General features: G+C 40.1%; 1 protein-coding gene across 3 annotated transcripts in view; it reads right to left on the bottom strand.

Annotated features, from left to right (window-relative positions):
• myripb (myosin VIIA and Rab interacting protein b) overlaps window positions 1-24,550 on the bottom strand; it is a 117,315-nt gene that overhangs the window by 58,350 nt on the left and 34,415 nt on the right. For all 3 annotated transcript variants that reach the window (XM_065948938.1, XM_065948939.1, XM_020653043.3), the window contains exon 3: window positions 3,117-3,338. In XM_065948938.1, coding sequence (XP_065805010.1) covers window positions 3,117-3,338 — 222 coding nt within the window. The remainder of the gene's footprint in view (window positions 1-3,116; window positions 3,339-24,550) is intronic.

The raw sequence follows: 24,550 nt of genomic DNA, 5'->3' as shown, positions 1-24,550 counted from the left end.
ATGGCATTGCAAATCTTGAGTAATTGGGATGAGCACTTCCCTCCTCTCTAAGCCCCTCTCTTAATATTTTCATCCTGCTACCCCCCACATCCTCTCACTCTTGACCTTCATTTCCCTTCATCTCCTTCTCCCCCCTTTAACATTCTCCACAGCTGCTTCGGGTGTGTAGGCAGAACTAGAAAAAAAATGGAAAAAAAGCTTTACAGTTTGTTTTTACAAATGTTCGGACTTCTCTCATCAAACGATTAAGTGTGTAGAAATGTGTGTGTGTTTGTTTTCTTGTTGTTGTGTTTCTTGTGTATTGTGGGCTGATGATGCTTTTAATTCCACCAGGCTGTGAGTGATCATGCTTGTCCCGCACACTCATGAGGGAAAGCTGTATTCGATGTGTTTGTGTGTGTGTGTGTGTGTGTGTGTGTGTGTGTGTGTGTGTGTGTGTGTGTGTGTGTGTGTGTGTGTGTGTGTGTGTGTGTGTGTGTGTGTGTGCATGTGTGTGTGTGTGTGTGTGTGTGTGTGTGTGTGTGTGTATATTACAGAGCTAGTGGGGTGTTATGACCAACCTGCTGATTCACTTTCACTCTCTTTTTTATAGACCATGTGCACACATCTCCTATCAATTAACAAAAACTGACACATTCAGCCAGTCAATGCCCGCGTCCATCTCACTACAGCTGCTCATTGATGCAATCTGTGGACATATAATCAATGTTCTCGCATGTTGTCTGTTTGTTGCAGGCATGTAAATGTGTATGCATTTATTACACTGTTATGTGCATCCATATGCGAGTGGGTGACTTTAGCCTCTGAGTGTGTCCATGTGTGCGGTGATTACAAATCTGCTTTCCCTTGACGGATCACACTTGTGAGCAGTGTGGCCGCCCTACTGTGAATGTTGATGGACAGCCGGCGACCATTTGGTGGCCTGTTTTTCTTCACAAATGCATTTTTTTTTTGCATTTTGATTCATCAGAAATCCTTCAGAGATGCTTTAAAAAAATAACTTTCTGGAGGACACGGAATACCCAAAGGCTGATTACTTATGAATTCATATTGTAGTTTTTTTTTATATTTGTATTTTCACATGAATAAGAAACATGTTGTATTTATTTCAATCAATAGGAAGTGACGTAGAAATGTAAATAGAATTTGGCTTAATTATTTGATGTGGATGACTGACATTTAGCCAGAACTTAATTCAAACATTCCTCTCCTCACCTCTTCACACCATACTATTTCCCAGCAGCTTCAGTCTATTAATCAAAAAATAAATGGCCATTTTTTTGCAATCATCCCCTTCAACAGCAGACTAATAACTATTTCCAAAATATTGTCCAGGACCTGTCTAGCCTCTGGCTCAACACTCGTGCGAGCTGTAAATCACTCTTCCAAATGACACGGCTCCACCCAGAGAGAGAGTAATTCACGCTAAAACCAGATTTGAGCCTTTTTAATGCGCTAATGAAAAGTGCTGTATTTATATGTTTCTGGTAGACGGAAATGTTGTGACATCAGGCCCATCTGTGACTCAGTCTAAACCCCTAATGAGAACATGACTGCGCCTCAGGCACACACAGAGAGAAAAGAGTGCGAGGGAAGAGATGATCAATGCAAGCCTTGCCACCTTCTTTGACTGCCATCATCCCCTTCCTTCTCCTCCTCCTCCTCCTCTCCCTCCTCCTCTTCACTGTCTCTCATTCTCCCTCCTGTCTCATACACAGAGACGCAGGGCAGCGGGTCTAACTCAATACACCAACAGCAAAAAATCAATAAGAGGAAAAAAAAAAAGAGAGACGGAGCAGGAGGATGGAGGGAAAGAAATAAGGCTAAGTGGAGGGGCAATTCATTTTTGGACAGCCTTGTCATGCTCTGCAATCCTTTGCACCTCCGCCTTAACACACACAGGCACACAAAAAAGTCCAAAGTGCATCACTAGCACACCTGCACTTTTGTTTGTTTTATCACGTTCTTTCTTAATAGCACTCAATGACCTGTGGAGTATTATCTTTGACTTTTTAAAAAGGTATAATAACCAAAATCAGAATCACAGGTGAAAAAATGACAGACTAAACGCAAAGGTTAAAGCCATACATACATACAGCATAAAAATCTGTGTACATATCACGCTTTTTTGTGGATTAAACATTCCAAGCTCACAATTGATTTTGCTATGTATCTGTCCCGGTGACTGACTCACACACTCCGGTGCAAGAGTGGTTCCAGCTCCCACCCCTTGATGCTCGGACTGATAGAGTCAATATTCATCCTATTGAGAGTCCGGGCTCTGGAACAACTCCCATGGCTTTCTGACAGACATGCATGTGTAAACAGCCTCACATGAATATTCAAAGCCCAACCAGCTGTAGCGGGTTCCCCAGTCTCTTCTGCTCATCAGATTGTTTTGTCTTGCTCTATAAATAACAAATGTACTTCCTCCCCATATTTTCCCTCTTCTCTACAAAACCCTGACTTCCACTTTGTGTGCAGGGATATAAATTGGGGACACTAAAGGAGGAGGCAAAAAAATGAGCTAGAAAACAAAAGATTTCAAACAAGAATTTGGGGTTACATGCATAATTGTGCAGCTTCCCTATCCTGCTGCCTTGTTCCAGCAGTCTACACACCAACAAACACATTATTTCCCTCAATTTCCTCCCCTCTTATATATTCACGCTTTTTCATTATCATCCACCTTAATGTCCCATTCTTCTCCTCCCTTCGCTGTACAACTATAAGGGATGATAACAAGGAATGGAAACAGAGATGAAAGCAGGTATTTACCACCAGAAATTATTCTAAGAGTTTCAAATGCAAATCATAAACCAACAGCATCCACCCTCACAGCGCTGCCTCTCTTAAAAGTCATGCATTCCCTTTCATTCATTCAGCTTTTCCCTCACATCTGTCATGCTTTACCACTTCTCTTTTCTCAAACTGCTATGTTGCTTTAAATGTGCCCAATCAATTTTTTTCTATTCCAATTTCCCCCCTTGCTTCAGTGTCCTCCCCTTTACCAATCCACATATGTTCCCGTCCCCATTCATTCCATTACTCCAATCTCCCCCCGTCTCAATCTCCGGAGTGTGCATGTGAATGTGTGTGAGTATGCAAACACTAACCTGCCCTTCTGGCATGTGGAGCAGAGCCACGCTTTGTCCCGGTTGTTGTAGGTGCAGCAGGTTTTGCAGACGTTGTACTGGCAGTCCAGGCACAGGCGCTTGGGGTTGAGAAGGAAGGTGAAGGGCGAGCAGCAGCGGATGCAGCAGTGCTCGTTGAAGCGGTGCTGCTTGGAGAGGATGGAGCATCTGCTGCCTTCCTCCGCCAGCTCCTGCTTCATCTCGCTGAAACCGAGGGAGAGAGAGAGAGAGAGAGAGAGAGAGAGAGAGAGAGTGAGAGAGAGAGAGAAGGGAAAAGGGAGGGGGAGAGAGAGAGAGAGAGGGAGACGGTGGTAAGCGTCTGGTCGAGAGGTAGAACGGCAAAGGACGGCGATGCGGAATAATTAGAGATGCTGTGGATAATTACAAATTAAAAAGGAGGGGGGACGATTAAAAGAAGAAAAGGGGAAGGGGTCAAATCTTCGGTAAAATACTTCCCCGGTATCTCTTCTCCCCCCCCCCTCCCCTCTCAGTGGAATTAACGTGATGGCTGACATTTCAATTTGGGAGGACCTGTCATGCCTTGTTTGCTTACATCAGTCCATACACAGCTGAGGAGAGCACGGCATGCATGTCCCTTACATCCTTCAATACAGAAGCTATGTGGAGCTATGATGAGGAGGATAATGAAAAGAAATTGGCATTAAGAGTTGCCCAATTCAAGATCCCAAGCTGGAGATCTCACAGTCAGAGCACACATACGGACATTAATGAATATCCTCCTCATTTATACTAGAGAGCTGCTGGGGCTTTGGTCCAAAAATGAAAGTTTAAACTAAGGGAGGGAAAAGCAGGAGAGACTCACTTATCTTAACACCTCTGAGGTTTGTTAAGACTATGAACCACGAGGGTAATAGAGTGAAATACCGGACCCAAGCTTGTTTAAAAATAAAATAAAATCAGAGGCATTAGTTGCATACAACTGATTGTGTATCAAATATGGGAATTCACCCATATTTTGCAGATTACAGCGTGTAGTAAGAGTTTAACATTTAAAGGGAAAAGAGAGACTAGATAATATCAGCTGTTAATCAGGGTTTTAAGCAGCAAAGCAGCTCTGCTATCCGGAGCCTGTACTCTTCACATAAATTATGTACATGGGCTTTTCCTCCGTACAATTTGTGCTGACTGAGCAAAGCACCACAGGCTGAGGCTACAATAAATTATGTAATGTTTTGTGTTTAGATCATAAACCTTTTATCATTAGTACATATTCCACTTGTGTCAATTATGTATATAAAAATAAAGCACACGAGGAGGGGAGCTTAAGTAACACATTAAAACATGTTTACGCGGTCACACCTTACCTGTAGTAAGACGTGAACGAAGGCCGGGAAGCAGAGATCAAGTGACAGGAGGGGTGTGAAAGTGGGAAGGATGGTTGATAAATTATTTAAGGTGCTATACACTGCTCTCACTGATCCTACAGAGTAGATGCCATGTTCAGCGTATGATGTGTAAAAAACAGAAACAAGAAACAATAAGCCAGCATTTGTGTGTCAACCTGACAATACTTGCATTAAGGACACATGGATGACAAAGAAACAGATCCAGATGTATAACAGACTGTGTCCGGGCATCCAAACAACTAACCACCAAATCTGACATGGATATTTCATTTCATTTTACAGGAGTTGTAATTGTGTATTTCCTGTGAGCAATATGTGTAGTATCTGTGTGTCTGTGGAGCCAGAGGGGGCATTGCGATCTCCCGCTTCCCCAAGTTATTAACTCTGCTCCTCAAGCAGATCCTCTGCTGCCTCACTGATTGCTTTTCATATGCATCATTAGATGCAGCATATTACCAAGATGAACAAACCATCTCATATACAGTGTCATGTGAGAATTACCGTGTGTGTGTGTGTGTGTGTGTGTGTGTGTGTGTGTGTGTGTGTGTGTGTGTGTGTGTGTGTGTGTGTGTATGGGGGAGGAGTGTGAGGGTTGAAGGGCAGCGGTTGGCATATGCACGCTGCAGAAACTGACGTACACACACACACACACACACACACACCGAGATGATCAAAAGGAGGCTCTATATTCTGGATGCATATGTAAGGTCACAGCTGCTGGGAAACGGTGGACCCCTGATCAAATTATAACAATGGAAAAGAACCTCCAAGCATTATAATAGAGATTCCTCTGCAGCATCTGTTTCACCAAAAACATCCAAAATATAAGCAGGCAAAATATATGCATCATGTGTTTACATCTCAATCACTGCAAGGAGCTGTTTCATGGTAATCGTTTCCTTCAGTTCTGATTAAGATCAGGCTCCATTTTGTCTTTCTATGTGTTGCGATGCAGTCTAATGAACAGCCAGTTATAGAGGCTAGCTCCGGCTTTTTAATTCAATGAGTGGGTGAATATACACAAATATATCCAAGGACAAAAAAAAAGGAGGCGGGGGGGAGGGGGGGCTGTCATGAATGGAATACTTTGCCTTAACTCACATCTTTGTTAATAAGACATGAAAGCCTGTGCTCATCCACCAGGAGATACATGTGGGTCATCCAGGTACGGCTAAGGTACATACGGCTAATAAGAAAGAAAAGCTAAGTACCCTCTTGAGTCACAAAACTGTGTGTTCAGGTAGTCATCTTACCCTTTAACATTCAATTACAAAGAGTTGGCATGGAGAGAGCTAATCCTGTTGGAGCACTTTGGAGCATCTTTAAATGTAGAGTTGAAAAAAAGATATCAATGCTAAGCTAAGCTCTGACACTGACCTTGTAAGGACATTGTTGTCTCAATTGCTGTTGGACATGAGCAAACTTATCATTTTCTTCTCATCATTATCTGCATCATCAAAACTAGTTGTAAAGTAAAGATATGCGGCTTTATTTAAACTTAAAGTGCATTCTTTAAACTTGCTCTGCATATATATGAAGTCAGTATTGTGCACCTTATTGAAAAGGTTTTCAATGAGCTACACTGCACATTTTTATGCATGTAGTATGTTAACATACAAATATTCTTAGACATACAGTAAATGCAAATGAAGATGTTTGCATTTGTCATTTAAAAGAGCATTCTGTGCCAAGAGCTGAGCTTCTAATATGTCAGAGATGACTCCCGGCATGAGCTATATTTATGACATTTTCTTTGGCTGTTCATTTTAAAGAAATATAACCTACAAAGTGACCTTGAGAATTCCCAGCACTGCTAACGTCCCCAAACTGCAATCCTTCTGCTACTGAGAGTCCAACATAGGAAGAACTGAATGAGAAAATGAGCGACTGATTAGGTACATGGTCAGTCATGAATATGAAAAAGGGAGCATCAGACTATCTCTCTCTCACACTCACTAAAATAAGCCCACATGCACGCACACACTATAACACACAGACATGCACACGTTATTGGCTCCTGGCACTTTTCAGATGAAGTGATTCATTTTTCATTTAACCTGAGGTTAGCTTCATTATATTCACGCTTTCATCCTCAAGACAAGGAGGGCTGCACACTTTTATTTATTCACCAAGGCTGGTCATTTAATGAAAATTATTGAACTTGAAATGATTGAAGTCTGTGAAAACAGGCATTTAGTAATGGTCAACTTTAGGGATAAAATTATCATTTCATTTGTCTCTGAATCTGATGATTACTTCCTGAATTGCTTAATTAACGCCCAGCCACCACCATCGGACTGTGTCGTCCCTCAACCACCGTCGTCCTCATTCATGCGCCGCCTGCGCCGACCTCCACATCACTGGCAAAGAAGTCTGGACAACAGGAAGGCGAGGAATACAAATGAGAAAAGAAATCCTTCCTGCATATTATCCCATCTGCTCTTTTGGAAAGCATCTCAAGATGTCTTGGTATGAATTGGTGATATACAAATAAGGATTGATTGATTTATTTATTTATTAAAAATAAAATAATATAAATATAATCTTAGAGCGTTTGCTACCTACAGTCCAACATCAACAACATTTAATTTGATGACATAAACAAGAGTAAAGAGGCAAACTCTTTGTTAAATATAGAGACAGAGAATGGATTGAATTTCACCAATTATTATTGTGACAATTAATTATTTTTTAAAAACCTATTTAAAAATGTAAGGTCACAAGTGTATAATGCACAACTGATTCACCATCAAGTTAAATTCTGTGCAGTAATATGATGTTTTCTGCCTGCACTGTGATGGCTGATTGTCTCACTCAACAAATATACATTTTGCACTCCTTCCTTTTGACTATATTGGTTTGGTTATACAATATGTATATTATATCTGTTATTTGAATGTTTCGTGTAGTGTATTTTCACGTTCCATTTTCGTTGATCAACTGATCATTTGATTCATTTGTTATTCCTGCTGTATTTAACTTCTACCCATGTTTGACCAGTTCAACACTAAACCAACAGCTGTCCTTCTATGTGTCATTATGTTTACACACAAGCCAATTTTAAATATTATTTCATACTGGCTAGAATTTGTTTCATACTGGCTAGAATTTCACCAAAGTCTGCAGTTTGAAGTTTGTTAACCTGACAGATATGTGTTTTTTTTCTCCCCTCTGTCTTCTAAATCCTCAACAGGAATAGTGCACTGTGCACATAATAACAACTGTCAACTTCCGATAAGCAGGTCTCCTGTACAATCTGTTCAGTTGGTTTACATCTCCTGAACACCTCCTGTCCAAACTTCACATGCTGATTAAACAAATAATAACTCAGCCCCTTCTTTTCCCCAACTTGATTTATCGCTTTGATCCAATCAAATTAAGAACAACAACAAAGTTCCTTTGGATGCTGAAAGTTCGAAAGAGAGCAAACTCTTGAATTAAAAACTATTGATTTTGTAAATAAGTCACTGCAGCGTGTGTTTAGGGTACAATGGGTTTCAGAGGGGAACAGAGCACACACAGCTGAATACCAATCAAATCTATGTGTGATTTAAAAACCAAGGCAGCATGGGACGTGGATTTAATGAATACAGTGTTTCTGACTGACACTGTTATTTATACTGAGTAACTTATTCACTTGGCTCCCTCGTATCTCTCTTTTAATCAGTCTCCCCCCTTCTAATCCTTTATTTCTTTCTCTCTTTCTGCTAGGTATTCATTAACAGTTGTTTTTCAGAGTAACCACATTTCTTCTGCTCCTTTTCTTCCTTCCCACTGAATTAATGTTTGTAATCAAGATGATGACATTCCATGGACCTCCAAAAAAGCCCAAACCATTGTTTTGTTTTTAAACTCTGCATCGCCCTCTCAGCAGCTGTTCTGCGGCTCAGTGTGGTGTTTAAGGGCTACACCTGTCACAGCTAACCCACCGCTGACCAGCACACGGCTGCAAAGAAATGTGATGAAGCAGCTTTGGTGCAAACTAAACTCTATTGTAAATGACCAACAGGGAACCCCGTACAAAGCCTTTACCTTCTCAGATGCGCATGGTTGCAGGAATAAACAATGAAAAATAAATCAATAATCTGTGGTAGACTAAAAGTTACTTAACTTAACTTTATTGTAAGTGAACAATGCATTTTGCTTGTAGCTTCCTGAGGTTCGCCCAGCACTCTTTTCAACTCTATTGTGTTATGAATACGTAATTATATGCAAATGTCTTGGCTATAACCAATCAGTGGTGGTTGCCTGCTTATTTGAATGGTTTAACATCTGAATTCACTTCTTCATTTTCGAAACCAGAAAAAAAACTTTAACTAATAAAATGTTAAAGCAATGAGGACAGATCTGATGATTGGATGGTTTAATGATAAAACGCTACAAGACAATCTGTTGTGAAGCATGAGCAGCATCTCTGAATAAGTGGAAAAATTAGAATATTCATTGCTAATTAAAAAAACAAAAAAAGCCACAGAAATCAGTAAAAGTTTATACAAGCATCTTCCAATCAAACAATTCAATCTTGAGGCTTTTTAACTTTAGGTTTTTTAGTGCACTGAAAAACCTTGGAGAACAGTTCCATGCATAACGAATGAAATTAAACTGTAAAGAAAATATGTTTTAAAAACAGAGTGAACCCCGTTTAAAACCACACGGGGTGTTGTTAATGTTTTCTTATACTACACGTGGGTATTTAACATTATAGGAAAACACATTAATTTGAAGTTCTGTGCACTGCAATTAAAAAGACAAAAGGAGCTATGATGCTGGGGAAACTGGCCATTCTCACTCCCAGATCGTCAAATACATCAGCTTGGCCAGTGGCCCAAAGCAACATCAGTGACTCCCTACTGACTATTAATGGTTTTCTGAAACGTATTGATTTAATGTGCTACTGCAGTCAGATGTGGCATTAGGGTTAATAGATGAGTCAAGCAAACATGGTACACCCATCCAAGAGACTGAGGTTTGATTCCCATGTGGAACATATAGTCAATGTTGAATTGTTGTTGAGGTCAACATCTTTTTCATTGATGCAGCATAGTGTTTGTAAGTTGTGTACTGTGGGACATATGTTCATATGTTATTTACATTTGAAAATATATTAGTACAATTCAAACAATATATTGTTTTCTTGAAGTCTTTTCAGTGAACCTACCTGCTAATGTTTCACATTTTAAGCCATGGAATAATTAATGTTGCATGTCCATCATCAATTGGGATTGTTTTTTTATAAGCAAAGTTTATTTTTAAAATAGAAAATAAAACCCAGATTTTATCATTATTGTAATATGCAAATTAGTTGATATCTTGAACAAGACCCCCTGCACATTCAAAATGTAATCCTTAAGAAATCCTATCGTCGTTAAAGTGTTAGGAAATAGAGCGGGCCTTGTTGTAGTAATGATAAACTCAGTGTTAGAACAGCAGAAGATGAAAGCGATGAAACGACTGTACATTAAAGCAGAGAATCTTTGATCCGCCTGCCGCAGTGCAAACCCACCAGAATCCACTGATTGACATTACAGCAGTTAATCGTAAAGCCCCTAAAGCAGGGACATGTGGAGGCACACCTGGTTGATAGAGTGTTAGTGTTGTGTGTGCGTTCATGTGTGTTCTTATTGATGTGTATGTTCAAGGGTACAGTAGCTAGAAGGAGCTCGGTAATTGTGGATTGATCAAAATCTTTCCAATAGAGGGTAATTTAACAAATAAAATCCATGTTTCAGATATTTGTGCATGTGTGCGTGTGTGCGTGTGTGCATGTGTGCATGTGTGTGTGTGTGTGTGTGTGTGTGTGTGTGTGTGTGTGTGGGGCGTGTGTGTGTGTGTGTGTGTGTGTGTGTGTGTGTGGCGTGTGTGTGTGTGTGAACTCCAAAAAAAGTCTCCAAAAAGATCCTTTCCTGCTGTTACTTGGCCTGAATTGACATGTTAACACACTGTGTGTGTGTGTGTGTGTGTGTGTGTGTGTGTGTTATGCGTGCATGGTCGCGTTTCTATCTTTGTACACCCTGTGTGCATCAGAGCTGCAAGAATTTACTGCGGGGCTAAAAAGAGAAAAAGCATTGAGAATGGGAGCGAATTTTGGCTCAATCAGGCGCAAAATTTGCATTTGGACCCCAACTGGGTGAAGCCGAGTTACACACTTCATCCAACTTGAATACCAGCTCAGAGCGAGAGCAGAGGGAACCGCTGAAGACAATCTAAACTGTTTTCTCCTCTGCAATGCAGTGGCAGACTGGCACGTGGGTCATAAATTTTAAAGTAGAGGGTTTCTAGTTCTTGTTGAGGATGTCGGCAAGCTGTTGATTAAGGTGCAGGTGTAAGGAGGCGGGTGAGCTGAGAGGAAATCATCCTGCTTTTGCAGAGTATTGGATGCTTTTCTCATCTGCAGGGAAACATTTGTGCAGACTTAACAGTTCAGAGTGACAAATGGATAAACATTGAATAACCTGAGAGTATATCAAGTTGTCAAGCAATGTGATGTTTACTAAAATCCATTTCACACTCCACAGTGTCCACTTTAAATAATCAGTCTTCGGGTATCTCTGAAGACTTTTGAGCTGAGATTCAGCCAACAAGGTAATATTCTGTAACCAGTGATAACTGTAGAATCAGGGGGTGAATGCCTTGTCGTGATGGCGAGAAATAATCCTTGATCCCCTTCAGCTTCCTAAAAACTGTCATGGTTGACATCTGAAGGACTCTGCTGAAGGTATATGACTTGAAACAGTAGGTTTATGGAGTCGAGAAGTAGTTTACATGCATGAAAAAGCATCTTTTTATTCTTTAATTAGGTGAAAATGTGCGCTGAGATGAAAACTGCACTGACTAAAGTCACCTGACCAAAAAAGCAGTTATATTACAACTTGAATATTGTAAAAATACAAATGGAATCCTTAAGTACATTCATCAATAAGCAAACAATTCTGTCTGCAGACACAAAAGTAATCTAATCAAATCTCAAAGTTGTTGAATTATTAAGGGCCCACAACTTTCCCAGTATCAGAATAACAAATCTTTGTTTTTTGTATGTGCTGCAGAACAACAACCTGCTGTAAACCAGTTTAACTGAGTCAGGTCAGTTTAACTGTAACTTTTTTTTTAATGGTACTGTTCATCTTTTCCTGTCGGCTATATGCTCATTTCATTTCATTTAATAATGCATGAAATGAACTTTCATTCAGTAGTTCTAAATTCACTACAGTCAGCCAGGGTCTTAATACTTTCATCTTTTCACTGTGACCAAATGGAGGGAAAGGAAAACATGTCCTTCAAATGCAAATGGGGTTTCCACCCTGTAGAAGAGAACCATATACGCTATAGAAAGACCAAGAATATCATTTCATATTCAAAAAGGTAAAATAAATTTGAATTACAGGGTCAGCTAATAAACCAAAAGGTACAATAAGGTGCAATGGCGAGGGGGGATTTAAGAATGATCATTAATGCTGCATATCAGCTGAGAAAGATGGAGGAATCATTCAGTCATAAAACTGGTGTTTCTTAGAGATTCGTCTTTGACCTTTCTGCCTTCCCCTTTTCATAAGAAAGTTCAAGCTGTAAAAAAAGACAGACCAGAAGGGACTGCCGTACAGCACGGGACCCGGGTCAGATCAGACCGACATCAAGGGTTTAAGCCTGAACGGTACACGCTCTACCAGGTGAGCTGTAAAAATTTAACAAGCTTTCAGTCCAGTCACGCTCACAGGTCTCTGAGCTAAAGGCTAAACTGGGCAAGCAAACATACTCATGGTAACAATAAGAACAATAACATTTCACCAAGTTTACCCTGTATCAAAGTCCGAGGGGTGCATGCGTCTGTGTAAGAGTTTTCAAGGAAATGATTCTGATATATAATAAGTAATTTATGTATTTCACCCAGAAACCATTAACAGACAGGTCGACATCCTTATTCCCATAGAGCCATGTTGCTAACATGTCTGTAACCACTCCTGGGTTCCTCAAACATCAGTCTTTGTGAGCTGTCTTGAAATATAACAATTGATATATTTGACAGTGGTCGTTAAAATACTTGAAAGGACTCAGCTGAAACTCTTTTGTATGTTTTGAAGGATTGTGGCTGCTTTACACAGCATGCATTATTAAACATGTTCATTTCTCTGCGATGGCCTTGGTTCAGTTTATTCATTCACTGCATAAGTAAAGAAGTATCACAGACTGGCTCTCTTTTCTCTCTGCTCTTCACTTATTCCTCCCCTCTCATCTTCAATACATGTTGAGTAAGAGGCACAGTGGATGGGTTCTCATGCACTATGTGTCTTCTCTTTCTTTTGGGTGGGTTTTGTAAGAAGCTCAAGGTTGACCGCAACAGGGATGAGGTGATGCTGCCGCTGCTGGTGTTGCTCTCCCTCACTGTCTTTCTCACTCGCTCGAAATGAAAAATAATAATTCATAAACCTAGGCACACACTCACACACGAGGACACACACTTTCAGAGCAGATTTCACAGAATGTCAGAGCAAGAATAAATCCCCAGAAGTATCCAGTTCGCTAAATGTCAGAGCATCCCCATTCTTCTGTGTGACAGCCTTGCTGCTGATGCTGGTCCTACGATGTGTGTGTGTGTGTGTGTGTGTGTGTGTGTGTGTGTGTGTGTGTGAGAGATATTATTATAGAAAAAGAAAATTGAGAAAAAAGAAATTCCTTGGAACCAAAATAATTGTGTGCATATGTTTCTGCTATTCACTCAGATGAAAAGATATACGTATGTGGGCTGTATATGTATGGATGCCTGCATTATGGACCACCGAACAGAAACACCCACCCTCCTCCTAAACTCCCCGATAAGATTTTTTTTTTTTTTCCCCACAGGGAGTCATTCTTGCGGCATCACCAAGCACACATAAAGACCTGCTACTTCTTTTCACATACATCACATCAACCCTTCAGGTTTTCCAGTCCGTTGAGCTGAGAGGCATGTTAGTAAACACTTTGGGAAAAAAGACACACACATGCAGGCATGCAAGCATGAATGGATGAACACGTGTGCAGGTTTAAAAGACATATGGGGACTGAAACATGAGTGCTGGTGCGGACAGGCACACTATGAGAGGAGCATGTGATTATAATGCAAGCAAGGTATAGTGTTTTTGATCCATAGCTCCAGCTAAGAATCAATACAAATATTGACAAAATGACTAGATTATGAATCGTTTGAATCAATTTAGTTCACTTAATGAACTTAGTATACTGTAAGTGAAGTACATATTAAGAAGAACATATTAAACTGATGAACCTGGGTGTGAATCTTTGCACAATCTTCTCGAGCGCGAGACACATTATCACACACACAGAGTGTAAAGTAATGAACACATGTGCACGTATAAGAGACATACAGGGACTATAATATGAGTGGTGGCACGGTCCTTATAGGCGCACTACGGCTGAGGCATCATCAATCTAAAGGCTGTGATGCATGCAGGGAAAACGAGAAAGATGTGGAAAGTGTTATCGATCTATCGGTTCAGCTGAGAGTGTAAAAAAAAAAAAAAAAGACTCGTTTTAAAATCATTCAGTTTACTCAATTTCCCTGACATACTGTAAGTGCAGTCATCTATAGTAACACTTTAATACAGTAATTACTAAAAAGTAATTAATTATAAACCTGCCCAATAAGCCTAGCAGAAGATATTGTGCAGGTGATGCATCAGATCTGCAAAGATTATCACTGCACTGACAGCATTAATCGAATTCATTAGTATAATCTGATTTTAATTTCAAAATGTGGCACCCCACTTACTTTTGGCTCACACAGTAAGTGCATAATAGACTAATAACTTTATTAAAGCATATGCATATAGTGGAAGTGCTTCTATTGACAACGCCAAATGCATTTTTAATGTTGGGTTACCATCAGCTTTAAAGCCGAGTCGGAGCAATTACTAAAGGCTTTATGCAGGAGAAGAATCAATTACACACAGCCTGCAGGAAGATTATGAGACAACCACTGGTTTAAGATAATGTCATGCTCATTTAACTCTTCACTTTCTTCTTTAATCAGTTCAATTTGTGACTTCTGGTGCCTTGTAAACCTTTGCTGCCATCATTTAAAGTCTGTAAAGATGCAAATTGTGGGCTTTAAATAAGTTGCCCACTAAGCTCTATGTACGTCAGCACTCCTCCTCTTTATCCCTCCCTCCCATCCCTCTACCCCATCACCTCCTCCTCCTCCTCCTCATCCTCCTCCTCCTCCTCCTCCCGCTGTGAACTTTGAGCTAAAACGAAGCCATGGGGCAATAGGGAGACTTCTTTCTGAACCAACTTTGACTGGCAAAGATTATCCAACCAGCCAATAATGAGCCCTCACTTTGGGAAACAATCCAAGTCAAATGTGTGCATGGCTGATAACGTTTCCAATCAGAACAGCCTGCCTGCGTGGCAACTTTGTGGGAAAATGAGAAAGAGATAAAAGCAGGGTGAAAATGATGTGCGTAGTGGGTTTAACGTAAATACAAGGTGCGGAGATCATTTAGAAGTCAGAAAATTCATTTCCTCGTTCTGCATTCAGGTATTGTTGCTTTGAACCTGCATCACTGGCAGATTAAATTCAAAGAGAGAAACACGCGTCTAATTTGACCGCCCCTTCTCAGCAATGGGAGTTATCGTGTTCCAGAAAATTGGAGTTGGAGCAAGGCAAAACAATCCAATGTTTCAAATTTAAAAAAAAAGGGAAAAACTGGACAGTGAAGCTGCTTTGTATAGGACACAATTCAAAGTAGAGAATTTTATACTCTCCTGATGAAGTCACTTTCATAAGCAGGGATACATAACAAAGACAAACTAGGGTGAAAATCGTCCAAAAGCAACTAAGTCTATTTTTTTGGTTCATTTCTCAGAATTCTTCTTCAAATTCTTACCGCCTTTATTCCATAATTTTATCCCCGCCACTCACTTTATCAAACCCTCTACTGAAGCTCCATCATGCTACTTCTCCATCTCTTCATCCCGTCTCTCGAGCTACGCCTTTGGATTACCAGCTTGCAGCAGTCACCAGCTATACAGTAACAGGCACAGATTGTTCTTTCCTCTGCTGAATAATCTCTTTTCACACAGGAAAATCCAACCCAGTGTGCCAAGAATGCTGCTTATGTGTCAAGCACACCAAGAGAGGACGAAAAAAAAAAAAAAGGGGAGTGGATGGTTGAGGCTACCCGAACATACATCCAACACACAAGTGCGTCCATCGTGGAAAGAAGGGTCTGTAGTGAATGTTTGACCGCCACAAGGGAACAATAGCAGACCAGCTACAAATATTCTAGGACCGAGAGGTTCAGGAGATCCTTTGTCCCCACAGCAATCAGGCTTTTTAACACACACAGTGGCTCATGACTAGAGCTGTGGGTGGAACATTAATGACTGCCTTTTTCTTGTTTCTCTCCCTAACACCCTGGTGATTTGTGCCATTATAAGAAGCATTTAGGAATATAAAGACTTTTAGTATTTTAATTATCTGTTAATATCCATACAGTTTTTAAATTAATATTGATGTTTTGTTTTCTCTGTTTGTTCTATTTTTTGAATTTCCCCCTGGGGATGATTAAAATATCTATATAGCCTATCTATTTATCTATCTCTATATCTATCTATCTATCTATCTATATATATATCTTTCATAAACCTGTGATTTACTGTCTTCTGAACTGACAACTTTGAACCTACTTATAAAGAATATGCATCACTCTCGAAACGGATAAAATGTGTTACAAATACGGATACTTTCTCACCAGCAGAGGCATTATCCTTTATCTTTTAGTGTCTCTTGTTTGATGTCAGTAGCTGAGAAAGAGACGCACAGACATGGTGGAAGCATGTCAAGATATTAAGGTTTAAAACGGGTCTCACAGCTGTGCAAAACAGTTTCATTTTAACATTTGTAGCTTTTAATTCATGAAAGTTAAACTACATTGTTTAAAAATCCTCTTCTACATAGGCATCTCTTGACCCTTTAACTCTCTCTGCAGTCATAACATTAGCTCCAGTTGTATCACACAATGTGCTGTGTAGTGCTTATTAGCCGTGGTGTGAGAGGATGTGTATATTGCTGTATATTGAGAGGAGGCCTGGGATAGCCGCCAGGGAGCAAGTGGCTATTTCTGTGGCAACAAAGACGCAGAGCTACAGTAGCATCATTCACAGAATTCCCCTGTGATGAGAGCAGAGAGATGCATGCAGGGAAAATAAAGAGGAATGAACCAGCAGAGGACGGACAGAGAGAAATAATTAGGGCCAAAACCAAGCAGGAAAGAGGAGCGTGTTATTTTAGGGAGATGCCAATTCAATTACAGGGGATTGTGGGGTTTGGCTGTGGCTCTGACATAATGGGGGCCCAGGGCTCTCGCACTGACCGGGACTCAGGATCCCTATTAGAGCCTGAGGGAGCCTGACTGGCAGTCACAGCCCACCTGCTCTACCTGATCGTGTGTGTGTGTGTGTGTGTGTGTGTGTGGGGGGGGGGGGGGGGGGGGTGTGCAAGTCAAGACAGAGTCTATGTGCAACCGTGGCAGATTTGACAGACATCAAATCAATTGGATACACACTCTGGCAACAGCAGAAGGAGGGCAAAAGCTGCTCGATACACACGCAAACACACACAGCCGCAGTGTGACCGGTGCTTGTTTGACAGCCAGTACTGTGGTTCACTTTCAGGTGCAGGGAACGCAGCATTTGTCAGAGGGGATTTGGGGAAAGAGAAGGCAGTCCATTGTACTGAATGCAGACAAAAATGCTGCAGCCATTAAAAAAAAGTTTTCGTAACTGCACATCACTTTTGATTCTTACACCAGAACAACCACTAATGAAAAAAGCAGAGGAGACACATTTTATCTTGCTAAGTGCATTTTGTGTGAGTGCCTTGATTCAACTCTCAATCTAGAATTACTATATCTGAAAATAAGTGATTTTTCTCCTTTACTTTCAGAAAACACGATAACATGAATGCATTTTCAAAAACCTATTAGAGAATTACACTAATAAAAGTTTAAAAGGAATACCCACAAATTGAGAAAGGATAGTGACTAAGTGTCAGTGTTTCCCTGTTTGCTGACGGATCCGTGTTGATAACAAACCAACAAAGCCTAATGCACTTCCCATGCCTCACAGACATGCATATTGGCTTTATGATAATACAGTGGCAAATCAATACAGTCAACAACACGGAGACACTCATGCTGTGCCAAACAGTGCATGTCAAGCAATATGAACTTCCTGGAAGCCAATCACACCTTCAGTATGCAGAGACTGAGAAATAAAACAAAATGTCTATTTCAAAGATTTAGTAAAAAAAAAAAAAAAAAATCATCTAAAGTATACACTGCACCCGATTAAGGAAGCTATTTCCAAAAATCAGCTTTGTAAACCTATGAAACCCATCCTACATGAGGAGATTTTTTGGAGTTGAAGATTTTTGTGACTGAATTTAAATAAGAATTAAACTTATCCCATTAAAACAATATGTTTGACAAGAGTTTGAGCTCGCATAGAGGCTATATTTAATAGATATTTCATTCAAAAGCGGGCATTTTCTCATCACAACATTTTCCATTCAACTGAAAGGCTTTAACCTTGTCATAAAGCGTTCTTATAATGGCTGCTGTGGGATGCCTTGAACCCTCTGATGCTCAAGCGTCCTTAAGTAACCCAATAGAACCACTCATAAATACAATTACCCAAGCCTCAACACACATAATACTCCATTTGTGATATCTGGACAGCTTACACCACAGGGAGTCTGGACCGCACCGTGGTCTCGCCCTTTCAAGCCGCACACTTTTATTTCCAGAACGGCTATTATTTCCCGAGGCTCTCTCCCGATGAAAGGTGTTTTTTTTTTTTTTTTTTTTTTTTTTCATCTAAGGTGGAAGTGTGCAAATGTGTAATCTTGCAGTTTACACAGAGGAGCTTGTGTTCAACCAAACCAAAATATAAGCTTACGCACACACAAAATGCTCTGCAGCAAACAATCACACAAGTCAGGCTTCTGGTTTTCAGAGAAAAGGAAGCAAGTGACGGCAGAGGAGAAAAGCTTTATAGAGAGAAAATCACATCACTATGTCCTTGCTGCGGTCACCTTCTTTTTGCGGTCGAGTTGGAGGGAAAAGAACTGAGAAGAGGAAGGAGATTTATCACAGCTGGACAGGTGTAGCGGAGGCAGAAGTTGAATGACCAGGACTATACCTGGGGGATTACTGGTACATGAAAGCAAGCTTTAAATCGTTTGCTCCAGCAATCACTGCATTTTAACTCACTGTTTACCCCTTGAGGTGGGTAGCCCGAACATTAGGAGTAAACACATGTACACTAAGAATACAGCGAGAGTCACACATGCATCCTAGCATGCACGGCACACATAGTCCACACACTGCAGCTATGACAGATACATTGAATAACACTTGTATTGCTTTCAGCTGGAGGCGAAAGCAATACATAAAGGAGAGACATTTCTTATGGCAGTCATCTAAGGAGGAAAAACACCTGTCAGCTTATAGCACAAGTCATCAATGATGATCAGTCAGAGTAAATAGAGTAGTCATTCATCATAATCAAACTTAATTTAGAATATGTCACCTATTTTATGCGTTATTCTTCCATCAGAGGGAAATGTATTTCTACAGCAATAGTAGCATAATGTTAGAAAATAGGAATAGTAGAAAAGAGAGGGACTGTTTTTTTTTTAACTTTAGACTTTACTTTTGTTTAGAGAGGTTGCTTTAATTTCCAGTACTGATTTTAACAAAAGAAGTGTCACTCTGATACTGGTACAATAAAAAAAAAATGATGGAAAAAGACGATTGTTTACATTTTGCTTGTTGTATAACATTTCACTCTCTGCTAGCAAAACTGATGTAGTTTGCTAAATAACAGTCATTTCAGACCTGAGTGTCCAAGAGTCATTCCATGAGTGCTAATATAGACTACAACATCACTGGGACTTTTCACTGTGCGTATCACTCCACCTCAACCTGTTGTTGTGAATACTGTATTACAGAGGAAGGTCTCTAGCTAGGTGGATCAACTTCTACCTCTGAACTTCTGAACTACATCAAATAAATGTGACCAAATAAAAGTAAAAAATTCAAGGAGCGGTCCCGTGGTAACATGTAGACATATACAGGACAGCAAAAGTGCAGGAAAATGTTTGTGTTGCTTGGCAACAGTCCAATTTCAATCAATTCTGGAAGTAAATATGTTGGAGCCAAATGAAAGATTTAGAAATAAAAGATCTTTTGATACTTTTTTCTTTAGATGTGATATGTTCTGCTTGGAAAACTGTTGCATAAAAGCAGTAACACACTGGAGGTTGTGACATTACATTGAATATCAGAACTTTCCTGTCATGTGTTATTGTTTAATAAATGTCACATAATTATTTACCTGAAACCAGTTGATTTTGTCGGTGCGTTGACTTGCATATTGCTTATCCCTGATGCTGCATTTGAGGCAATATCTGAAGCTTACAGTTTTAGGTCTAGGTCTATAGGTCTAGGTGTAGGTCTATGGAATGGGAGCAACTCTACAACTGTTAAAGATAAAGGTGCTCTTTCTAGCTTTGTTGTGGACAAATCAAGGTGGGAATAGTGTAGTTAAGATAGAGCAAGCTTACGTGCTTAAGATTTTGCTTTATCTTTAAGGTAGTCGACTGCATTTGAGAGGCTTGTATGTCCCTGGCCAGTCATCTCCTCAATAACTCAGTTTAATGAAGTAACAAACCCTACAGGCAGCTATGACAAGGCCTGACATAGCCCTGACACGCCATCTATTCCCCTTCATTGGTAACCTGACATTGACTCATAGGTCAAACTGTAGCTTATGGCCTTAAAAGAGCAGAGAGACAGCTCCTAGGTGTCCCCATGTCTCGGTGTGTATGTTAAAGGAATATAGATGAGCGTAAACAGCAGGCAAACCAAAAAACAAGTAGTTGACACTTGCACCACCCTTGACATTACAAGATGATGGAACACACAAAGTGAAAAGAGCAAATGCCCTCACATTCACACAAGACAACAGAACTGAACTACAAGCCACAGGTGTACAGAGAGTAAGACTGTGTCACCAAATGTTTTTGTATATGCATAAAAACTTAAAAATGGTTTAATTTTGGGCTTTTTTATGCCTTGATTTAGAGATAGGACAGTGGACATAATCAGATATTGGGCAGGGAGAGAGAGTGGTGGAATGACATGTAGGAAAGGAGACACAGGTCGGATTTGAACCCAGGCGGCCCGCTTCGAGGGTCAAAGCCTCTGTACATGGTGGGCGCGCACTAACCACTAGGCTACAGCCCATAAAACTCTTTTACTGGCAACTTCATTTACATGAGTAATGGATCAAATTGCTGTAATAATACTCCTTCAAAGTAACTTGTAATACTAAATTGTAAATTTAAAGTCAGCTACAGCTTTAATGGAAGATATATCCTTACAAATTCAGTAATAGTATGTCTTTACCTTATCTGAAATTCATTATATTATGTTTTTTAAACTTTGAATCATATAAAGTCAAATATTGATGACAGTTCTGATATTTACAAGCAGTAATGTTATCAGTTGCAACCGGGCAAAGCTCTCTACCTCGTCCCAGAATGACAACGAAGTAATTTCTCTCCCCCCGCACGCTCTCACACTCCGTTCACACTGATATGGCACGTCTCTTGAACACTCAGTTGCGATCCAACACTGGCAGATCAGAGGCTTGGCAGGCTGTCGGCATGCAAGGGCACGCTGTGTGTTTACTTCACCATCAGCGAGTGTCAACCTTCACAACCCTGACTCTCAACTGAACAGACAGCCTCGATGGCAGCCATTTATCTCCCCATCTGATTGCCGTCAGCTGTCTCCCACTGCCAAGGAGCGTGGCCATGTTTGAAAAGGGCAAAATACCGCCAACTGATTATGAACTATATGTAAACAGCTATTTCAAAAAGCAGGTGACTCCAAGGGGCAAAGAAATGTCACCAGGGAGCTACAAACTATTCTCTATCAAGCAGGGTTTGGATTTATTTTCTTGTCTATAGTAGTTATTAGAGCAGAAGAAGGGCAAAGTGTTAACTTCTGAGGGGAAATACTTCAACCTGCAAAAGAACACATATCATTTTGATACTGACTGTTAAATATGATGCAGAACTGACTGAGAATCTATGAAGCTTGTGATAATTGTATATTTTGTGTATTTCAGGTGTTTTAAGACTTCTTCAGACTGTCTCTCTTAGATGCGGCTGAGGCTCAGTGGTAGTCAGCCGTCTCTTAACCGGAAAGTCAAGGATTCGATCCCCGGCTCCTGCAGCCACATGTCCGATGTGTCCTCCTCGGGCAAGACACTCAACCCCAAGTTGCTCTCGCTGCTTTGTCGGCAGCATGCGAATGTGTACATGAATGGGATTAGTTAATACTGATTTACCAAAAGGCAACTGATCACTACTCAAGATGAATTGGGGACCATGACGAAGTGGCATTCCCTGAAAAAAAAATAAAATATATATATATATATATATATATATGCCAAGATGGTATAAGTTTGTTTGTTTTTTTTACCCAGTAAGGAAACAATCAGGTTTAAATCACATTATCATGTGCTACCAGCTCAAACAGATTCATTTGTGTAAATGTCATTAACGAGGAAAGTGAGGGCCCAAGCTCAGACAAGCAATTTGTAAATTACACCTAACTTTAAATAGACTGTCTCAGAGCCAATCTATATATAATCTGACATCTTAATGGTTAAAGGATTCGAGCAGGGATAGCTCCTGACAATTCAAAGCGTTTTTTACAATGCAGGCCAGGCCGCACCCACCCATTCACACATACACACAGATTGCAGAGGCTGCTATGTAAAGTGTCCATCGGTATCAGCTAATCCCATTCACACACATTAATACACCGCCGCATTAGCAGAAGGAGCATCTTGGGCTTAAGTGTCTTGTCCAAAGGCACATCTAGACGGCAGACTGCACCACTGAGCCACAGTCTCCCATGACTAAGCTTACCAAAGTAAACAAAGCCTCTTGCTAGCAAGGGACTCAGTTCTTCTTCTTTTTTTCAGCACAAGAATTTAGGTAAATAAATAATACTCTCATAAACAGAACAGTTATGTTTTAACATCAATGTAAACTTTTTAGAGTTATTTGAATTGTAAGTTATTTGTGGTCAAAAATCACCCGATGTTGCTTCACATCAATAGATGGAGAAGCCTGAGAAGCTACACAAGAATTAAGTATCAACAAGAATGTATATCATTAAAATACAAAGCAAAGCTAAATGTCAGGAACGAAGAATGAGAAAAACACACACACACGCAAAGAAAGCAGTTAGCCACTTCAAACAGTGTGTATTGATCTCAGCCGCTAACAATTCAGCTGTGTCTGAAGATGACCTTCAAAAGTGACAGCAGAGCCATTTTCCATTCATTATGACTGAGCCTCTGAGGGCAAAGCTTGTAAACAGACAGTAAGTAAGTGTAAAAAAGCTGCATTTAATGAGTGTAACTTCATTAAAAAGTGTTGGCGGTGCAGCTTAATTGTTCCCCGGAGCTATGAGAAGTCAGTTTAATGTAGACAAAGTTCTGGCACTTTCTCTCCTTACACATGTTAAGGCTAATACAAGTTTGTAGTCAACGTAACAGCCTTTTTAAGGGGGGGGGGGAGTAAAACTCTATTAAAGGGGCTTTTGGAAATAAAACACTGTACCAAGTTGTTTCTTCCTATTTCCTATCACACATACCTTGAATCTTTATATTTAGCTGCTTCTTTAACTCTCTTCTTTGAAAGTTGATCTGATGTTCGACCACTTATGTGAACTTGAAGTGGTTTCTGTTTTTCACTACATTTTTTTTTTGTGTGTGTGTGTAATGTGCGGTTCTCTCACACTTCCCACACATGTACATGAGAAACTGTTCCCTCAAGCGTTGTGTAGATGTTAATGAGGATTAACCTGGCTGGCATGGACACAAGCCAAGGGAATTATGGGACTTCACAGACGGAAAGTTAAAAATGGATTCAGAGAGTGTATAGATCAGACTCTGATTTATCTCTTCATAAAACGGCCTAGAAACTTGTCAAGTCACTCGAAGATTAACGGGAGATAATTCAAGCACTAATCTGCCATTTAAAAGGCAGTCCGTGATCATGGGAAATCAATGAGCTGTATTTTCTGCATTCCTCCCCCCCAACTCCCTAAAATGAGATGTTCTGAAATAGTTCATGGTTAAAGGGAATGATCTATAATTTGGGAAATAGTATTATTCATTTTCTTGCAAATTTTTTTTATAAGAAAATCATTTACGCCCAATTGTCTTTCATTTGAGCATAAAGATATAGTCCCAAAAGGTTATTACTGTGGCTCAGCTAAGCATTGGTAAAAACTGAAGAGAAGGGACGAGATGACAGATTACTGATCCGGCAAATATGATTAGGCTATTTTCTTTTATGGAGAGAGGGAGAGCTAAGATTCCCGCTCTCAGAGCATTAACGCTGGAATTGAGGAGAGACAGTGAACGCAGATGATTCAAAAAAAAAATTCATTGACCTTTTAAAAAGGGGAAACTACAGTAAGTGAGTGTTTGAGGTGCTGGAGAGTGTGTTTCATCAAGTTGTGTGACATTGCCACTGAAGACTCGGTAATGGGAGAAACAGCTAATCTATCCAAGTCTTAAAAGCGAAAATATTTGAACCCATTAATTAGTGCTTTATATATTTGAAAATGACTAATTATCTGGGCCGCTGTTGGCGCAGTGGTTAGTGCTCACGCCCCAAGTATGGAGGCTGTAGTGTGGCTGCTTTCCCACATGTCATTCCCCACTCTCTCTCTCCCTGATATTTGACTCTGTCCACTGTCCTATCTCTCAAATAAAGGCACAAAATGACTAAAAATAAATCTTAAAAACAAACAAAAAAAAAGATGAATTATATGAGAATTTTTGAAATGTTGACAAAATTGACTTCAACCGAGTTACCTGCCTCCTGACTCTGGCTTTTTTTTTTTAAAGAACAACGTGCATGGTAACATCTGTTTCATTCAACTTTTGGCAAAAAAAAGT

Source organism: Labrus bergylta, chromosome 20, assembly GCF_963930695.1.
Source record: "Labrus bergylta chromosome 20, fLabBer1.1, whole genome shotgun sequence".
Lineage (NCBI taxonomy): Eukaryota > Metazoa > Chordata > Actinopteri > Labriformes > Labridae > Labrus > Labrus bergylta.
The sequence above is the reverse complement of the archived record's forward strand: the minus strand, read 5'-3'. Positions and strand labels throughout refer to the sequence as shown.